This window comes from Halictus rubicundus, unplaced genomic scaffold (assembly GCF_050948215.1).
Source record: "Halictus rubicundus isolate RS-2024b unplaced genomic scaffold, iyHalRubi1_principal scaffold1055, whole genome shotgun sequence".
NCBI lineage: Eukaryota > Metazoa > Arthropoda > Insecta > Hymenoptera > Halictidae > Halictus > Halictus rubicundus.
In genome coordinates this window covers 3,102-25,463 of record NW_027489596.1, presented here as the reverse complement: position 1 = coordinate 25,463, position 22,362 = coordinate 3,102, and the positions used below count along the sequence as shown (strand labels likewise).

Below are 22,362 nucleotides of genomic sequence, written 5' to 3'. Positions count from 1 at the left end.
GGGTGGATCGAGCAGCTCGCGGCGTGCGAGGGGAGCGGGCGGGTGTGTCGCGTGTGCCGCGCGACGGTTGATCGATCTCAGTTCGATCACGACCACACACGTTGAGCATCGAGTTTTCTTTCTTGCGATCCACCGTTTGTCCGTCGATTTCGTCCTTTTCGTTTTCCCAGTTATTCTTATTACGACTCAGACAGTAGTTGCCTCAGCTACGAGGCAATCTCGATTTGTCGTTAACATTGGTCCTTCGAGCCGGATATTTAGTTTTGCGGGAGTTTTCTGCGCATCGATCGCGATCCAGTCCTGCACGCAGCACGCGACTTCGGCTTTCGCGCTTCTCTGACCCGCGACTCCGATTTCGGATCTCAGTGGTGTTTCTCCCCATCTGAAACATTCACATCGTTGTAGTGCGTGCATAAACACAGTGCTTTTTGATTTAATAACTCGATCCGTACGAGAAAATCGAGGCGTTGAACCAGTTCGACTTCTGAACGTGGTAACGGCTTTTTTTTCGGCGACCCGTTCCTCGCAGCGGTCGTCCGCTTGACAAACAAACATTCCGCGCTCCGCTTGTTGTTCGCGCGTTTGAACTTGGAAGTGTCAACCTACCGCAACGGTCGTCGTGCTCATCGCGGGTTGCTGATTTCCGAACAAGATGACTTCTACGGTCGACGACCTCGTCGCAGCACAGAAGGACCTCGGAGGTCGAATTTCTCGGTTCCTGATTAACTTGAAAAAGAGCGGAGCAGATAACCTGACGCTACCCGTACTCCGAAAACGGCGAGAACTGCTGGAGTCGTACTGGCGCCAATTCAATCAACGCCACGTCGAGCTGACCCGGCTGGCATCCGCCGATCTACCGTACCTGATCGACGACTTCTTCGCTGCGGTCGAGGACGCCTTCGTGATAAACGGAGCTGCAGTCGAGGAGCTGATAGCGATGCAGACTCCCCACAAGGCAGAGACCACGATGATCACGCCGTCTTCCGATCCGGAACCCGTCCTGCCGCCGATGAAGCTACCGACGTTCTCCGGAGATCTGTACGAGTGGGAGAGCTTCAAGGATCAATTCTGCTCCTTGGTGCATCACTCAACCCGCATCGCGAACGTCAGGAAGATGCAGTATTTAAAATCTTGCCTCACCGGAGATGCGGCGAACATGCTGGACCTCACGCCCATCACCGATGCCAACTACGAAGGAGCCTGGTCCGCGCTGGAGCGCCGGTTCGGAAATCAGCGGATCCTCTCGGCGGCACATATGCGACGCCTGATAACCCGTCCGGCCCTACCCAAGATGCAGCCGAACGAGATCAAGCGCTTGGTGGACGACTTCAGACAGACGCAGCGGGCCTTCCAGGCCCTGAAGAAACCCGTCAAGGAGTGGGACGAGTGGTTCGTTTTCCTGGCGTCGGAGAAATTGGATCAACCCACGAGACTGGCTTGGGAAGTCTCCCTGAAGGATCCGACCGCCACTCCTACCTTTGATGAGCTGGAGTCGTTCCTGGAGAACAGGGTCCACGCACTCGGCTCGGCACGGATCCCGGAACAAGCTGGGACGTCGAAGGGTGGAGGCGCCGTCGTGCGAAACACTCCCGTGGTCTCCCGCAACACGCTGGCGGTCAAGGTTGAACCTAAGGGAACGACGAAGGGTGGCCGTCAGTGCCCACTCTGTGCCGGGAATCATGCGCTCAATGCGTGCAAGCAGTACAAGGCGTTACCTGCAGCGAAACGGCGTCAGTTCGTGATCGATAAGGGTCTCTGCCTCTCGTGCCTAGCGAGCAGCCACCAGCTTCCGCAGTGCTCCTCGTCGTTTCGATGCTGGGTTTGCGACAAGCAGCACAACACCACCCTCCATGACGCCTTCCTGAAGGACGCGAGGGCCGAATCTACCACGTCTTCTTCGGCTGTCAACTACGCCGTGGGCTGCAACAAGGCCACCCTCCTCGCCACCGCTAGAGTCACTCTGGAGGCACCCAATGGTCGATCTCTGACGGTCCGAGCCTTACTGGACTCAGGCTCCGAGGCATCCTTCCTCTCCGAGTGGGCCGCCCAGTCGTTAAGGTTGAGGAGACGGACCGTACGGGTAGAGCTGACCGGATACCAGGGGACCAGCGTGGGAACTGCACGGACGGAGGTAAAGGTATCGCTCCGATCACCGGTGGATGATGAGTTTCAGGTCACCTTAGAAGCACTCGTCACCAAGAGCCTCGTCTCTCCTACCCCGTCGCAACCGGTGTCCTTGGGAGACTGGCCGCACGTGAAGGGCTTGCCGCTGGCCGATCCGCACTTCTCGGACCCTGCGCAGGTGGACGTGCTCCTGGGTGCCGACGTCTGCGGGATGTTGCTACTGGAGAAGCGGGTGGGCCCTCCTGGTACCCCGGCAGCTATCCGAACTCCTTTCGGATGGACACTGCTGGGACCCATCGAGGTGTCGGGGCCGCCACGGTCCACCAGGATCCATTGCGTAAGGCGACAAGAACCCTTACCCGACCTCCAGCGGTTTTGGGAATTGGAGGAGCTCTCACACGAAACTCCCATGTCACCAGACGAACTAAGCTGTGAGGAGCTGTTCCGGAGCACCACACGTCGCGACCCGTCGGGGCGGTATGTAGTTCGTCTACCGTTTAAGGGGGGAAGACATCCACAGGTGGGCTCGTCGAGATCGGCGGCAATCCGCATGCTGCTCAAGGCCGAACGAACCTGGTCGAGAGATCATAGTTTGCGTGATCAGTACGTCGACTTCATGGAGGAGTACCATCGACTCGGACACATGAGCCCGGTGAGCAGACCCCTGAAGGATCAGGAACCAGGCCATTACCTACCCCACCACGCGGTCTGGAAGGAGTGTGGCACACTCCAGAAAATTCGGGTCGTCTTCAACGCGTCCTTCCCTTCAGCCAAGGACTCCTCACTCAACGATGCGCTACTGCCGGGACCAAAGCTTCAGTCAGAGCTTTGGGCCGTCGTGACTCGATGGCGTCTCTTCAGGGTGGCGTTTTCGGCGGACATCGTCAAGATGTTTCGCCAGATATTAATACACCCGGACGATCAGGACTGGCTGCGAGTTCTGTGGAGAAAGCACCCGACTGAGCAGTTAATTGATTTCAGGATGACCGCCGTCACCTACGGTACAGCGTCTGCTCCCTACCTGGCGCACCGGGTCCTGCAACAGCTAGCCGTCGACGAGGGGACCCGCTATCCATTAGGAGCGGAGGCACTCCGACGTCATGCTTACGTCGACGACATCCTGTCGGGCGCCGACGACTTAGGTGCGGCCTTGGAAACTGCCCAGCAACTGACGAGCCTACTCGAGTCCGGGGGGTTCCCTCTGGACAAGTGGGCAAGCAACGTTCCCGAACTCCGCTCGTCGACGCCGCAGACCAAGGTGATCCAGGAGAGCGAAGTGCACGGAGCCTTGGGCCTGCTTTGGGACACCAAGCGCGACACTCTGGCGGTGCGGGGCCCGAGATTCGACGACGGACCGTCGGAATCAACGTGGACAAAGCGATCGATCCTATCCGAGATCGCACGACTCTTCGACCCACTAGGGTGGCTGGCACCTGTAATAGTAAGGGCCAAAATCTTATTACAGGATCTGTGGTTGGCAGGGGTCACGTGGGACCAACCCTTGGACGAGGGACTTACCTGCCGTTGGCGGAGCTTCCGAGGAGACCTCAGTGCACTGAGTGAAGTCCACGTTCCAAGGTGGATACATCATTCATCGGGAAGCGAGGTCGAGCTGCATGGCTTCTGCGACGCCTCGGAACGCGCATACGCAGCTGCCGTATACCTGGTGGTCCGCCGAGATCAGCATCACACGAACCTCCTGGTGGCGAAATCCAGGGTAGCTCCGGTCAAGACCCTGAGCATCCCTCGGCTGGAACTCTGCGGAGCCGTCCTCCTGGCACAGCTGCTGGCGTCGATGAGGAGGGAGCTGAGCCTGGATTCCTGCCCGATCAGCGCCTGGACCGACTCGACGGTAGCGCTGGCGTGGCTTCGCTCCCATCCGTCAAAATGGAAGCCCTTCGTCGCCCACCGAGTGTCCGAAATCCAGAATCTCCTTCCCGGAGTGACGTGGCGACACGTGGGAACGACTGATAACCCCGCCGACCTGGCTACCAGAGGCATCCCAGCGAACGAGTTACGAGACTCGAAACTCTGGTGGAAGGGCCCGGCCTGGCTGACGGATCCACACGCAGGCTGGCCGGCCACCTCGACTGCCGATCTGCCTCGAGACCTTCCGGAGCAGAGGACCGTGTCTGTCGCATTGGTGCAAGAGGAGCCTGAAAAGGAGCAGTTCGTTACCAGGTTCTCCTCCCTGACGAGACTGATGCGGGTCACTGCTTACCTTCGTCGGTTTACAGATAACTGCCGGAAAGTCCGTGGCAGACGAGGACCGCTGACGTCTTCCGAGCTGCAGGAGGCTCTCCACACGGTCATACGCACGTGCCAGCGACGTGACTTCCCACAGGAACTGCACGCACTCAGTCGAGGTAACGCAGTGCCATCCGGATCTCCACTCAAATCTCTGACACCCTTTTTAGGTGAGGACGGAATCCTAAGGGTCGGAGGTCGTCTTCAGAACACCATGATGTCGGAGTCCCAACGACACCCAGCAATAGTCAACCGTACTTCTCACTTGGCGCTGCTGGTGATACGTGATGCACATAGGCAGACTCTCCACGGAGGACTCAACGCCACGCTGACCTGGATCCTAAGGGCCTTCTGGATACCACGTGGACGATCTCGGGTGAAGCAGGTCCTGCGTAACTGTGTCACGTGCACACGGTTCCGAGCCTCTACCGGACAACAGCGGATGGGCAATCTTCCAGCATCGAGGGTGCTTCCAGCCAAACCGTTCCTGCGGACCGGTGTGGACTACGCGGGACCCCTGCACATGCGCACCAGTAAGGGGAGAGGCCACAAAAGTCAGAAAGGGTACGTGGCGGTGTTTGTGTGCATGGTGACCAAAGCCGTGCACTTAGATGCAGTTACAGACCTGTCAGCGGCGGCCTTCATCGCAGCGTTTCAACGGTTTACGGCACGACGTGGACGTTGCAGTCACCTGTATAGCGACAATGGCACCACCTTCCGAGGAGCCGATGCGGAGCTGCAGCGCATGTTCAGGGCAGCGTCGGCCTTCTACGCTCACGTCGCCGAGGCACTCGCTACGGACGGAACCCAGTGGGAATTTATCCCACCGTATTCACCGCACATGGGGGGCCTTTGGGAAGCAGCGGTGAAGTCAATGAAAGCTCATCTCCGACGGGTGATAGGTGACACTACGCTTACCTACGAGGAGATGACGACACTGCTGTGCCGCGTAGAAGCCTGCCTGAACTCCCGCCCCCTAAGCCCCCTCTCCGACGATCCAACCGATCTGGCGCCGCTCACGCCGGGACACTTCCTGGTGGGCGAGCCTCTTCGCGCACCTCCCGAACCACCCACCGAATATTCCACACTGTCACTCGGATCACGGTGGCGACTTATTCACGATATGCACCATAATTTTTGGCACAGGTGGATGCAGGAGCACTTGCACCAAATGCAGCAGCGCACCAAATGGCAAGATCGGCGGGAGGATCTTCGCCCGGGTACACTGGTACTTGTCAAAGAGGATTCCACGCCGCCGACCCGCTGGCCGCTCGCACGTGTCGAATCCACGCAGCCCGGCAAGGATGGACTCGTACGGGTCGTCACGTTACGTTTCCGGATCCCGCACGTTCTCCAGAACGATCGCGAAGCTCGTCGAGCTTGCTATCCGTGAGGAAGCAGGGCCGCGAGACGGGACGACTGGCGAACACTAACCACGAGCCGACAATGTCCGACGTATCTGCGGAGACAGCACGTGGCGGACGGACAACAGCTGTGTTCTACGCAGTACTACGCCGCATTCCAGAATGGACAACCGTTCCCCCTCCCAGCGTCCCGCCATACGCCACGCGGACCCGACCGCGTGTATCAAGCGAGTCCCATTTCGACGCACCCGTGGTGACGTCAAGGCGGGCGGTATGTTCGGGAATAACATGAAACCCACTTCGTGCAAGGCATTATAGTTTATATTATATTTTATTGTTAAATCGACTATGTACATAACTGTAATAAACGTTCCACAAAGGCTGATCGACAACGCGTGCGCGCGGCCTGCCTCGACGCACCTCTCCTCAACCCCCCCGTGCGCCACGGGTGGATCGAGCAGCTCGCGGCGTGCGAGGGGAGCGGGCGGGTGTGTCGCGTGTGCCGCGCGACGGTTGATCGATCTCAGTTCGATCACGACCACACACGTTGAGCATCGAGTTTTCTTTCTTGCGATCCACCGTTTGTCCGTCGATTTCGTCCTTTTCGTTTTCCCAGTTATTCTTATTACGACTCAGACAGTAGTTGCCTCAGCTACGAGGCAATCTCGATTTGTCGTTAACAACTAGAATATAGCAGAATATACCAGAATATACCATAATATTACTAGAATATAGAAGAATATACGAGAATATACCAGAATATACTAGAATATACCATAATATACCAGAATATTCCAGAATATACCATAATATTACTAGAATATAGAAGAATATATGAGAATATACCATAATATTACTAGAATATAGAAGAATATAACAGAATATACCATAATATTACTACAATATAGAAGAATATACGAGAATATATCAGAATATACTAGAATATAGCAGAATATACTAGAATATAGCAGAATATACCAGAATATACCATAATATTACTCGAATATAGAAGAATATACGAGTATATACGATAATATTACTAGAATATAGGAGACTATACCATAATATTACTAGAATATAGAAGAATATTCGAGAATATACTAGAATATTGCAGCATATACCAGAATATACTTGAATATACCAGAATATACCATAATATTACTAGAATATAGTAGAATATACCAGAATATACCATAATATTACTAGAATATAGAAGAATATACCAGAATATACCATAATATACCATAATATTACTAGAATATAGAAGAATATACGAGAATATACCAGAATATACTAGAATATAGCAGAATATACTAGAATATACGAGAATATAGCCGAATATTCCAGAATATACCAGAATATACCATAATATTACTAGAATATAGAAGAATATACGAGAATATACCAGAATATACTAGAATATAGCAGAATATACCAGAATATACCATAATATTACTAGAATATAGAAGAATATACGAGAATATACCAGAATATACTAGAATATACCATAATATACTAGAATATTCCAGAATATACCATAATATTACTAGAATATAGAAGAATATATGAGAATGTACCATAATATTACGAGAATATAGAAGAATATAACAGAATATACCATAATATTACTAGAATATAGAAGAATATTCGAGAATATACTAGAATATTGCAGCATATACCAGAATATACTTGAATATACCAGAATATACCATAATATTACTAGAATATAGTAGAATATACCAGAATATAGCATAATATTACTAGAATATAGAAGAATATACCAGAATATACCATAATATTACTAGAATATAGAAGAATATACGAGAATATACCAGAATATACCTGAATATACTAGAATATAGGAGAATATATCAGAATATACTTGAATATACCAGAATATACCATAATATTACTAGAATATAGGAGAATATACCAGAATATACCATAATATTACTAGAATATAGTAGAATATACCAGAATATAGCATAATATTACTAGAATATAGAAGAATATACGAGAATATACCTGAATGTACAAGAATATACTAGAATACACGAGAATATTAGTAGAATATAGAAGAGTATACGAGAATATACCAGAATATACCAGAATATACCATAATATTACTAGAATATAGAAGAATTTAAGATTATATACCTGAATATACTAGAATATAGCAGAATATACCAGAATATACCAGAATATACCATAATATTACTAGAATATAGAAGAATATACGAGAATATACCAGAATATACTAGAATATAGCAGAATATACTAGAATATACGAGAATATAGCCGAATATTCCAGAATATACCAGAATATACCATAATATTACTAGAATATAGAAGAATATACGAGAATATACCAGAATATACTAGAATATACCAGAATATACCAGAATATACCATAATATTACTAGAATATAGAAGAATATACGAGAATATACCAGAATATACTAGAATATACCATAATATACCAGAATATTCCAGAATATACCATAATATTACTAGAATATAGAAGAATATATGAGAATATACCATAATATTACTAGAATATAGAAGAATATAACAGAATATACCATAATATTACTAGAATATAGAAGAATATACCAGAATATACCATAATATTACTACAATATAGAAGAATATACGAGAATATACCAGAATATACTAGAATATAGCAGAATATACTAGAATATAGCAGAATATACCAGAATATACCAGAATATACCATAATATTACTCGAATATAGAAGAATATACGAGTATATACGATAATATTACCAGAATATAGGAGAATATACCATAATATTACTAGAATATAGAAGAATATTCGAGAATATACCAGAATATACTAGAATATAGCAGAATATACCAGAATATACCAGAATATACCTGAATATACTAGAATATACCAGAATATACCAGAATATACCATAATATTACTCGAATATAGAAGAATATTACTCGAATATAGAAGAATATACGAGTATATACGATAATATTACTAGAATATAGGAGAATATACCATAATATTACTAGAATATAGAAGAATATTCGAGAATATACTAGAATATTGCAGCATATGCCAGAATATACTTGAATATACCAGAATATACCATAATATTACTAGAATATAGAAGAATATACCAGAATATACCATAATATTACTACAATATAGAAGAATATACGAGAATATACCAGAATATACTAGAATATAGCAGAATATACTAGAATATAGTAGAATATACCAGAGTATACCAGAATATACCATAATATTACTCGAATATAGAAGAATATACGAGTATATACGATAATATTACTAGAATATAGAAGAATATACGAGTATATACGATAATATTACTAGAATATAGGAGAATATACCATAATATTACTAGAATATAGAAGAATATACGAGAATATACCAGAATATACTAGAATATAGCAGAATATACTAGAATATACGAGAATATAGCCGAATATTCCAGAATATACCAGAATATACCATAATATTACTAGAATATAGAAGAATATACGAGAATATACCAGAATATACTAGAATATAGCAGAATATACCAGAATATACCATAATATTACTAGAATATAGAAGAATATACGAGAATATACCAGAATATACTAGAATATACCATAATATACCAGAATATTCCAGAATATACCATAATATTACTAGAATATAGAAGAATATATGAGAATATACCATAATATTACTAGAATATAGAAGAATATTCGAGAATATACTAGAATATTGCAGCATATACCAGAATATACTTGAATATACCAGAATATACCATAATATTACTAGAATATAGTAGAATATACCAGAATATACCATAATATTACTAGAATATAGAAGAATATACCAGAATATACCATAATATTACTAGAATATAGAAGAATATACGAGAATATATCAGAATATACTAGAATATAGCAGAATATACTAGAATATAGCAGAATATACCAGAATATACCAGAATATACCATAATATTACTCGAATATAGAAGAATATACGAGTATATACGATAATATTACTAGAATATAGGAGAATATACCATAATATTACTAGAATATAGAAGAATATTCGAGAATATACTAGAATATTGCAGCATATACCAGAATATACTTGAATATACCAGAATATACCATAATATTACTAGAATATAGAAGAATATACTTGAATATACCAGAATATTCCATAATATTACTAGAATATAGGAGAATATACCAGAATATACCATAATATTACTAGAATATAGTAGAATATACCAGAATATAGCATAATATTACTAGAATATAGAAGAATATACCAGAATATACCATAATATTACTAGAATATAGAAGAATATACGAGAATATACCAGAATATACCTGAATATACTAGAATATAGGAGAATATATCAGAATATACTTGAATATACCAGAATATTCCATAATATTACTAGAATATAGGAGAATATACCAGAATATACCATAATATTACTAGAATATAGTAGAATATACCAGAATATAGCATAATATTACTAGAATATAGAAGAATATACGAGAATATACCTGAATGTACTAGAATATACTAGAATATACGAGAATATTAGTAGAATATAGAAGAGTATACGAGAATATACCAGAATATACCAGAATATACCATAATATTACTAGAATATAGAAGAATGTACGATTATATACTTGAATATACTAGAATATAGCAGAATATACCAGAATATACCATAATATTACTAGAATATAGAAGAATATAGAAGAATATACGAGAACATACCAGAATATACTAGAATATAGCAGAATATACTAGAATATACGAGAATATAGCCGAATATTCCAGAATATACCAGAATATACCATAATATTACTAGAATATAGAAGAATATACGAGAATATACCAGAATATACCTGAATATACTAGAATATAGGAGAATATATCAGAATATACCAGAATATACCAGAATATACCATAATATTACTAGAATATAGAAGAATTTAAGATTATATATCTGAATATACTAGAATATAGCAGAATATACCAGAATATACCAGAATATACCATAATATTACTAGAATATAGAAGAATATACGAGAATATACCAGAATATACTAGAATATAGCAGAATATACTAGAATATACGAGAATATAGCCGAATATTCCAGAATATACCAGAATATACCATAATATTACTAGAATATAGAAGAATATACGAGAATATACCAGAATATACTAGAATATACCAGAATATACCAGAATATACCATAATATTACTAGAATATAGAAGAATATACGAGAATATACCAGAATATACTAGAATATACCATAATATACCAGAATATTCCAGAATATACCATAATATTACTAGAATATAGAAGAATATATGAGAATATACCATAATATTACTAGAATATAGAAGAATATAACAGAATATACCATAATATTACTAGAATATAGAAGAATATACCAGAATATACCATAATATTACTACAATATAGAAGAATATACGAGAATATACCAGAATATACTAGAATATAGCAGAATATACTAGAATATAGCAGAATATACCAGAATATACCAGAATATACCATAATATTACTCGAATATAGAAGAATATACGAGTATATACGATAATATTACCAGAATATAGGAGAATATACCATAATATTACTAGAATATAGAAGAATATTCGAGAATATACCAGAATATACTAGAATATAGCAGAATATACCAGAATATACCAGAATATACCTGAATATACTAGAATATACCAGAATATACCAGAATATACCATAATATTACTCGAATATAGAAGAATATTACTCGAATATAGAAGAATATACGAGTATATACGATAATATTACTAGAATATAGGAGAATATACCATAATATTACTAGAATATAGAAGAATATTCGAGAATATACTAGAATATTGCAGCATATACCAGAATATACTTGAATATACCAGAATATACCATAATATTACTAGAATATAGAAGAATATACCAGAATATACCATAATATTACTACAATATAGAAGAATATACGAGAATATACCAGAATATACTAGAATATAGCAGAATATACTAGAATATAGTAGAATATACCAGAGTATACCAGAATATACCATAATATTACTCGAATATAGAAGAATATACGAGTATATACGATAATATTACTAGAATATAGAAGAATATACGAGTATATACGATAATATTACTAGAATATAGGAGAATATACCATAATATTACTAGAATATAGAAGAATATACGAGAATATACCAGAATATACTAGAATATAGCAGAATATACTAGAATATACGAGAATATAGCCGAATATTCCAGAATATACCAGAATATACCATAATATTACTAGAATATAGAAGAATATACGAGAATATACCAGAATATACTAGAATATAGCAGAATATACCAGAATATACAATAATATTACTAGAATATAGAAGAATATACGAGAATATACCAGAATATACTAGAATATACCATAATATACCAGAATATTCCAGAATATACCATAATATTACTAGAATATAGAAGAATATATGAGAATATACCATAATATTACTAGAATATAGAAGAATATTCGAGAATATACTAGAATATTGCAGCATATACCAGAATATACTTGAATATACCAGAATATACCATAATATTACTAGAATATAGTAGAATATACCAGAATATACCATAATATTACTAGAATATAGAAGAATATACCAGAATATACCATAATATTACTAGAATATAGAAGAATATACGAGAATATATCAGAATATACTAGAATATAGCAGAATATACTAGAATATAGCAGAATATACCAGAATATACCAGAATATACCATAATATTACTCGAATATAGAAGAATATACGAGTATATACGATAATATTACTAGAATATAGGAGAATATACCATAATATTACTAGAATATAGAAGAATATTCGAGAATATACTAGAATATTGCAGCATATACCAGAATATACTTGAATATACCAGAATATACCATAATATTACTAGAATATAGAAGAATATACGAGAATATACCAGAATATACCTGAATATACTAGAATATAGGAGAATATATCAGAATATACTTGAATATACCAGAATATTCCATAATATTACTAGAATATAGGAGAATATACCAGAATATACCATAATATTACTAGAATATAGTAGAATATACCAGAATATAGCATAATATTACTAGAATATAGAAGAATATACGAGAATATACCTGAATGTACTAGAATATACTAGAATATACGAGAATATTAGTAGAATATAGAAGAGTATACGAGAATATACCAGAATATACCAGAATATACCATAATATTACTAGAATATAGAAGAATGTACGATTATATACTTGAATATACTAGAATATAGCAGAATATACCAGAATATACCAGAATATACCATAATATTACTAGAATATAGAAGAATATACGAGAATATACCAGAATATACTAGAATATAGCAGAATATACTAGAATATACGAGAATATAGCCGAATATTCCAGAATATACCAGAATATACCATAATATTACTAGAATATAGAAGAATATACGAGAATATACCAGAATATACTAGAATATACCAGAATATACCAGAATATTCCAGAATATACCATAATATTACTAGAATATAGAAGAATATACCAGAATATACCATAATGTTACTACAATATAGAAGAATATACGAGAATATACCAGAATATACTAGAATATAGCAGAATATACTAGAATATAGCAGAATATACCAGAATATACCAGAATATACCAGAATATACCATAATATTACTCGAATATAGAAGAATATACGAGTATATACGATAATATTACTAGAATATATGAGAATATACCATACTATTACTAGAATATAGAAGAATATTCGAGAATATACTAGAATATTGCAGCATATACCAGAATATACTTGAATATACCAGAATATACCATAATATTACTCGAATATGGAAGAATATACGAGAATATACCATAATATTACTAAAATATAGAAGAATATACCAGAATATAGCATAATATTACTAGAATATAGAAGAATATACCAGAATATACCATAATATTACTAGAATATAGAAGAATATACCAGAATATACCTGAATATACCTGAATATACTAGAATGTAGCAGAATATACCAGAATATACTTGAATATACCAGAAATATACCATAATATTACTAGAATTATAGTAGAATATACCAGAATATACCATAATATTACTAGAATATAGAAGAATATACGAGAATATACCAGAATATACTTGAATATACCAGAATATACCAGAATATACCATAATATTACTCGAATATAGATGAACATACGAGAATATACCAGAATATACCAGAATATACAAGAATATAGCAGAATATACTAGAATATGCGACAATGTACCAGAATATACCAGAATATACCATTATATTATTAGAATATAGAAGAATATACGAGAATATAGCCGAATATTCCAGAATATACCAAAATATACCATAATATTACTAGAATATACCAGAATATACCAGAATATACCAGAATATACAAGAATATAGCCGAATATTCCAGAATACACCAGAATATACCATAATATTACTAGAATATAGAAGAATATTCGAGAATATACCTGAATATACCTGAATATACTAGAATATACCAGAATATACCAGAATATACTTGAATATACCAGAATATACCATAATATTACTCGAATATACCATAATATTACTCGAATATAGAAGAATATACTTGAATATACCAGAATATACCATAATATTACTCGAATATAGAAGAATATACGAGAATATACCAGAATATACTAGAATATACCATAATATACCAGAATATTCCAGAATATACAATAATATTACTAGAATATAGAAGAATATATGAGAATATACCATAATATTACTAGAATATAGAAGAATATAACAGAATATACCATAATATTACTAGAATATAGAAGAATATACCAGAATATACCATAATATTACTACAATATAGAAGAATATACGAGAATATACCAGAATATACTAGAATATAGCAGAATATACTAGAATATAGCAGAATATACCAGAATATATCAGAATATACCATAATATTACTCGAATAGAAGAATATACGAGTATATACGATAATATTACTAGAATATATGAGAATATACCATACTATTACTAGAATATAGAAGAATATTCGAGAATATACTAGAATATTGCAGCATATACCAGAATATACTTGAATATACCAGAATATACCATAATATTACTCGAATATGGAAGAATATACGAGAATATACCATAATATTACTAAAATATAGAAGAATATACCAGAATATAGCATAATATTACTAGAATATAGAAGAATATACCAGAATATACCATAATATTACTAGAATATAGAAGAATATACCAGAATATACCTGAATATACCTGAATATACTAGAATGTAGCAGAATATACCAGAATATACTTGAATATACCAGAATATACCATAATATTACTAGAATATAGTAGAATATACCAGAATATACCATAATATTACTAGAATATAGAAGAATATACGAGAATATACCAGAATATACTTGAATATACCAGAATATACCATAATATTACTCGAATATAGATGAACATACGAGAATATACCAGAATATACCAGAATATACAAGAATATAGCAGAATATACTAGAATATGCGACAATGTACCAGAATATACCAGAATATACCATTATATTATTAGAATATAGAAGAATATACGAGAATATAGCCGAATATTCCAGAATATACCAAAATATACCATAATATTACTAGAATATACCAGAATATACCAGAATATACCAGAATATACAAGAATATAGCCGAATATTCCAGAATACACCAGAATATACCATAATATTACTAGAATATAGAAGAATATTCGAGAATATACCTGAATATACCTGAATATACTAGAATATACCAGAATATACCAGAATATACTTGAATATACCAGAATATACCATAATATTACTCGAATATACCATAATATTACTCGAATATAGAAGAATATACTTGAATATACCAGAATATACCATAATATTACTCGAATATAGAAGAATATACGAGAATATACCAGAATATACTAGAATATACCATAATATACCAGAATATTCCAGAATATACAATAATATTACTAGAATATAGAAGAATATATGAGAATATACCATAATATTACTAGAATATAGAAGAATATAACAGAATATACCATAATATTACTAGAATATAGAAGAATATACCAGAATATACCATAATATTACTACAATATAGAAGAATATACGAGAATATACCAGAATATACTAGAATATAGCAGAATATACTAGAATATAGCAGAATATACCAGAATATATCAGAATATACCATAATATTACTCGAATATAGAAGAATCTACGAGTATATACGATAATATTACTAGAATATATGAGAATATACCATACTATTACTAGAATATAGAAGAATATTCGAGAATATACTAGAATATTGCAGCATATACCAGAATATACTTGAATATACCAGAATATACCATAATATTACTCGAATATGGAAGAATATACGAGAATATACCATAATATTACTAGAATATAGAAGAATATACCAGAATATAGCATAATATTACTAGAATATATAAGAATATACCACAATATTCCATAATATTACTAGAATATAGAAGAATATACCAGAATATACCTGAATATACCTGAATATACTAGAATGTAGCAGAATATACCAGAATATACTTGAATATACCAGAATATACCATAATATTACTAAAATATAGTAGAATATACCAGAATATACCAGAATATACCATAATATTACTCGAATATAGAAGAATATACGAGAATATACCTGAATATACCTGAATATACTAGAATATACCAGAATATACCAGAATATACCTGAATATACCAGAATATACCATAATATTACTCGAATATAGAAGAATATACTTGAATATGCCAGAATATACCATAATATTACTCGAATATAGAAGAATATACGAGAATATACCAGAATATACTAGAATATAGCATAATATACCAGAATATTCCAGAATATACCATAATATTACTAGAATATAGAAGAATATATGAGAATATACCATAATATTACTAGAATATAGAAGAATATACCAGAATATACCATAATATTACTAGAATATAGAAGAATATACCAGAATATACCATAATATTACTACAATATAGAAGAATATACGAGAATATACCAGAATATACTAGAATATAGCCGAATATACTAGAATATAGCAGAATATACCAGAATATACCAGAATATACCATAATATTACTCGAATATAGAAGAATATACGAGTATATACGATAATATTACTAGAATATAGGAGAATATACCATAATATTACTAGAATATAGAAGAATATTCGAGAATATACCAGAATATACTAGAATATAGCAGAATATACCAGAATATACCAGAATATACTTGAATATACCAGAATATACCATAATATTACTCGAAGATAGATGAACATACGAGAATATACCAGAATATACCAGATAATACAAGAATATACAAGAATATAGCCGAATATTCCAGAATATACCAGAATATACCATAATATTACTAGAATATAGAAGAATATACGAGAATATACCTGAATGTACTAGAATATACTAGAATATACGAGAATATTACTAGAATATAGAAGAATATACGAGAATATACCAGAATATACTAGAATATAGCAGAATATACTAGAATATATGAGAATATAGCAGAATATTCCAGAATATACCATAATATTACTAGAATATAGGAGAATGTACGATTATATACCTGAATATACTAGAATATAGCAGAATATACCAGAATATACCAGAATATACTTGAATATACCATAATATACCATAATATACCAGAATATACAAGAATATAGCAGAATATACTAGAATATGCGACAATATGCGAGAATATACCGGAATATACCATTATATTACTAGAATATAGAACAATATACGAGAATATACCAGAATATACAAGAATATAGCAGAATATACTAGAATATGCGACAATGTACCAGAATATACCAGAATATACCATTATATTATTAGAATATAGAAGAGTATACGAGAATATACCAGGATATACTAGAATATAGCAGAATATACCATAATATTACTAGAATATAGAAGAATATACGAGAATATAGTCGAATATTCCAGAATATACCAAAATATAACATAATATTACTAGAATATACCAGAATATACCAGAATATACAAGAATATAGCCGAATATTCCAGAATATACCAGAATATACCATAATATTACTAGAATATAGAAGAATATACGAGAATATACCAAAATATACTAGAATATAGCAGAATATAATAGAATATACGAGAATATAGCAGAATATGCCAGAATATACCATAACATTATTAGAATATAGAAGAAAATACGAGAATATAGCTGAATATACTAGAATATACCAGAATATACCAGAATATACTTGAATATACCAGAATATACCATAATATTACTCGAATATAGAAGAATATACTTGAATATACCAGAATATACCATAATATTACTCGAATATAGAAGAATATACGAGAATATACCAGAATATACGAGAATATACCTGAATATACTAGAATATACTAGAATATAGCAGAATATACCAGAATATACTTGAATAGACCAGAATATACTTGAATATACCAGAATATACCAAAATATACCATAATATTACTAGAATATACCAGAATATACCAGAATATACCAGAATATACAAGAATATAGCCGATTATTCCAGAATATACCAGAATATACCATAATATTACTAGAATATAGAAGAATATACGAGAATATACCTGAATGTACTAGAATATACTAGAATATACGAGAATATTAGTAGAATATAGAAGAATATACGAGAATATACCAGAATATACCAGAATATACCATAATATTACTAGAATATAGAAGAATGTACGATTATATACCTGAATATACTATAATATAGCAGAATATACCAGAATATACCAGAATATACCATAATATTACTAGAATATAGAAGAATATACGAGAATATACCAGAATATACTAGAATATAGCAGAATATACGAGAATATTAGTAGAATATAGAAGAATATACGAGAATATACCAGAATATAACATAATATTACTAGAATATAGAAGAATATACGAGAATATACCAGAATATACTAGAATATAGCAGAATATAGCAGAATATACTTGAATATACCAGAATATACCATAATATTACTCGAATATAGAAGAATATACGAGAATATACCTGAATATACCTGAATATACTAGAATATACCAGAATATACCAGAATATACCATAATATTACTCGAATATAGAAGAATATTACTCGAATATAGAAGAATATTACTCGAATATAGAAGAATATTACTCGAATATAGAAGAATATACGAGTATATACGATAATATTACTAGAATATAGGAGAATATACCATAATATTACTAGAATGTAGAAGAATATACGAGAATATACCTGAATATACTAGAATATAGCAGAATATACGAGAATATAGCAGAATATACTAGAATATACGAGAATATAGCAGAATATTCCAGAATATACCAAAATATACCATAATATTACTAGAATATACCAGAATATACCAGAATATACCAGAATATACAAGAATATAGCCGAATATTCCAGAATATACCAGAATATACCATAATATTACTGGAATATAGAAGAATATACGAGAATATACCTGAATATACCTGAATATACTAGAATATACCAGAATATACCAGAATATACTTGAATATACCAGAATATACCATAATATTACTCGAATATAGAAGAATATACTTGAATATGCCAGAATATACCATAATATTACTCGAATATAGAAGAATATACGAGAATATACCAGAATATACTAGAATATAGCATAATATACCAGAATATTCCAGAATATACCATAATATTACTAGAATATAGAAGAATATATGAGAATATACCATAATATTACTAGAATATAGAAGAATATACCAGAATATACCATAATATTACTAGAATATAGAAGAATATACCAGAATATACCATAATATTACTACAATATAGAAGAATATACGAGAATATACCAGAATATACTAGAATATAGCCGAATATACTAGAATATAGCAGAATATACCAGAATATACCAGAATATACCATAATATTACTCGAATATAGAAGAATATACGAGTATATACGATAATATTACTAGAATATAGGAGAATATACCATAATATTACTAGAATATAGAAGAATATTCGAGAATATACCAGAATATACTAGAATATAGCAGAATATACCAGAATATACCAGAATATACTTGAATATACCAGAATATACCATAATATTACTCGAAGATAGATGAACATACGAGAATATACCAGAATATACCAGATAATACAAGAATATACAAGAATATAGCCGAATATTCCAGAATATACCAGAATATACCATAATATTACTAGAATATAGAAGAAAATACGAGAATATACCTGAATGTACTAGAATATACTAGAATATACGAGAATATTACTAGAATATAGAAGAATATACGAGAATATACCAGAATATACTAGAATATAGCAGAATATACTAGAATATATGAGAATATAGCAGAATATTCCAGAATATACCATAATATTACTAGAATATAGAAGAATATACGAGAATATAGTCGAATATTCCAGAATATACCAAAATATAACATAATATTACTAGAATATACCAGAATATACCAGAATATACAAGAATATAGCCGAATATTCCAGAATATACCAGAATATACCATAATATTACTAGAATATAGAAGAATATACGAGAATATACCAAAATATACTAGAATATAGCAGAATATAATAGAATATACGAGAATATAGCAGAATATGCCAGAATATACCATAACATTATTAGAATATAGAAGAAAATACGAGAATATAGCTGAATATACTAGAATATACCAGAATATACCAGAATATACTTGAATATACCAGAATATACCATAATATTACTCGAATATAGAAGAATATACTTGAATATACCAGAATATACCATAATATTACTCGAATATAGAAGAATATACGAGAATATACCAGAATATACGAGAATATACCTGAATATACTAGAATATACTAGAATATAGCAGAATATACCAGAATATACTTGAATAGACCAGAATATACTTGAATATACCAGAATATACCAAAATATACCATAATATTACTAGAATATACCAGAATATACCAGAATATACCAGAATATACAAGAATATAGCCGAATATTCCAGAATATACCAGAATATACCATAATATTACTAGAATATAGAAGAATATACGAGAATATACCTGAATGTACTAGAATATACTAGAATATACGAGAATATTAGTAGAATATAGAAGAATATACGAGAATATACCAGAATATACCAGAATATACCATAATATTACTAGAATATAGAAGAATGTACGATTATATACCTGAATATACTATAATATAGCAGAATATACCAGAATATACCAGAATATACCATAATATTACTAGAATATAGAAGAATATACGAGAATATACCAGAATATACTAGAATATAGCAGAATATACGAGAATATTAGTAGAATATAGAAGAATATACGAGAATATACCAGAATATAACATAATATTACTAGAATATAGAAGAATATACGAGAATATACCAGAATATACTAGAATATAGCAGAATATAGCAGAATATACTTGAATATACCAGAATATACCATAATATTACTCGAATATAGAAGAATATACGAGAATATACCTGAATATACCTGAATATACTAGAATATACCAGAATATACCAGAATATACCATAATATTACTCGAATATAGAAGAATATTACTCGAATATAGAAGAATATTACTCGAATATAGAAGAATATTACTCGAATATAGAAGAATATACGAGTATATACGATAATATTACTAGAATATAGGAGAATATACCATAATATTACTAGAATATAGAAGAATATACGAGAATATACCTGAATATACTAGAATATAGCAGAATATACGAGAATATAGCAGAATATACTAGAATATACGAGAATATAGCAGAATATTCCAGAATATACCAAAATATACCATAATATTACTAGAATATACCAGAATATACCAGAATATACCAGAATATACAAGAATATAGCCGAATATTCCAGAATATACCAGAATATACCATAATATTACTGGAATATAGAAGAATATACGAGAATATACCAAAATATACTAGAATATAGCAGAATATAACAGAATATACGAGAATATAGCAGAATATGCCAGAATATACAATAACATTACTAGAATATAGAAGAAAATACGAGAATATACCTGAATATACTAGAATATAGCAGAATATGCCAGAACTTACCATAATATTACTAGAATATAGAAGAGTATACGAGAATATAGCCGAATATTCCAGAATATACCAAAATATACTATAATATTACTAGAATATACCAGAATATACCAGA

At 34.4% G+C, this 22,362-nt stretch overlaps 1 protein-coding gene across 1 annotated transcript; it reads left to right on the top strand.

The window, feature by feature from the left end:
• Nucleotides 1-652: 652 nt before the first annotated feature.
• LOC143364838 (uncharacterized) lies at nucleotides 653-6,006 on the top strand (the record flags this gene model as incomplete). Its single annotated transcript, XM_076804950.1, has 2 exons — nucleotides 653-5,407; nucleotides 5,518-6,006. Coding segments are annotated over exons 1-2 (5,244 nt in total), but the record flags the coding sequence as incomplete, so codon positions are not given.
• Between the last annotated feature and the right edge of the window lie 16,356 nt (nucleotides 6,007-22,362).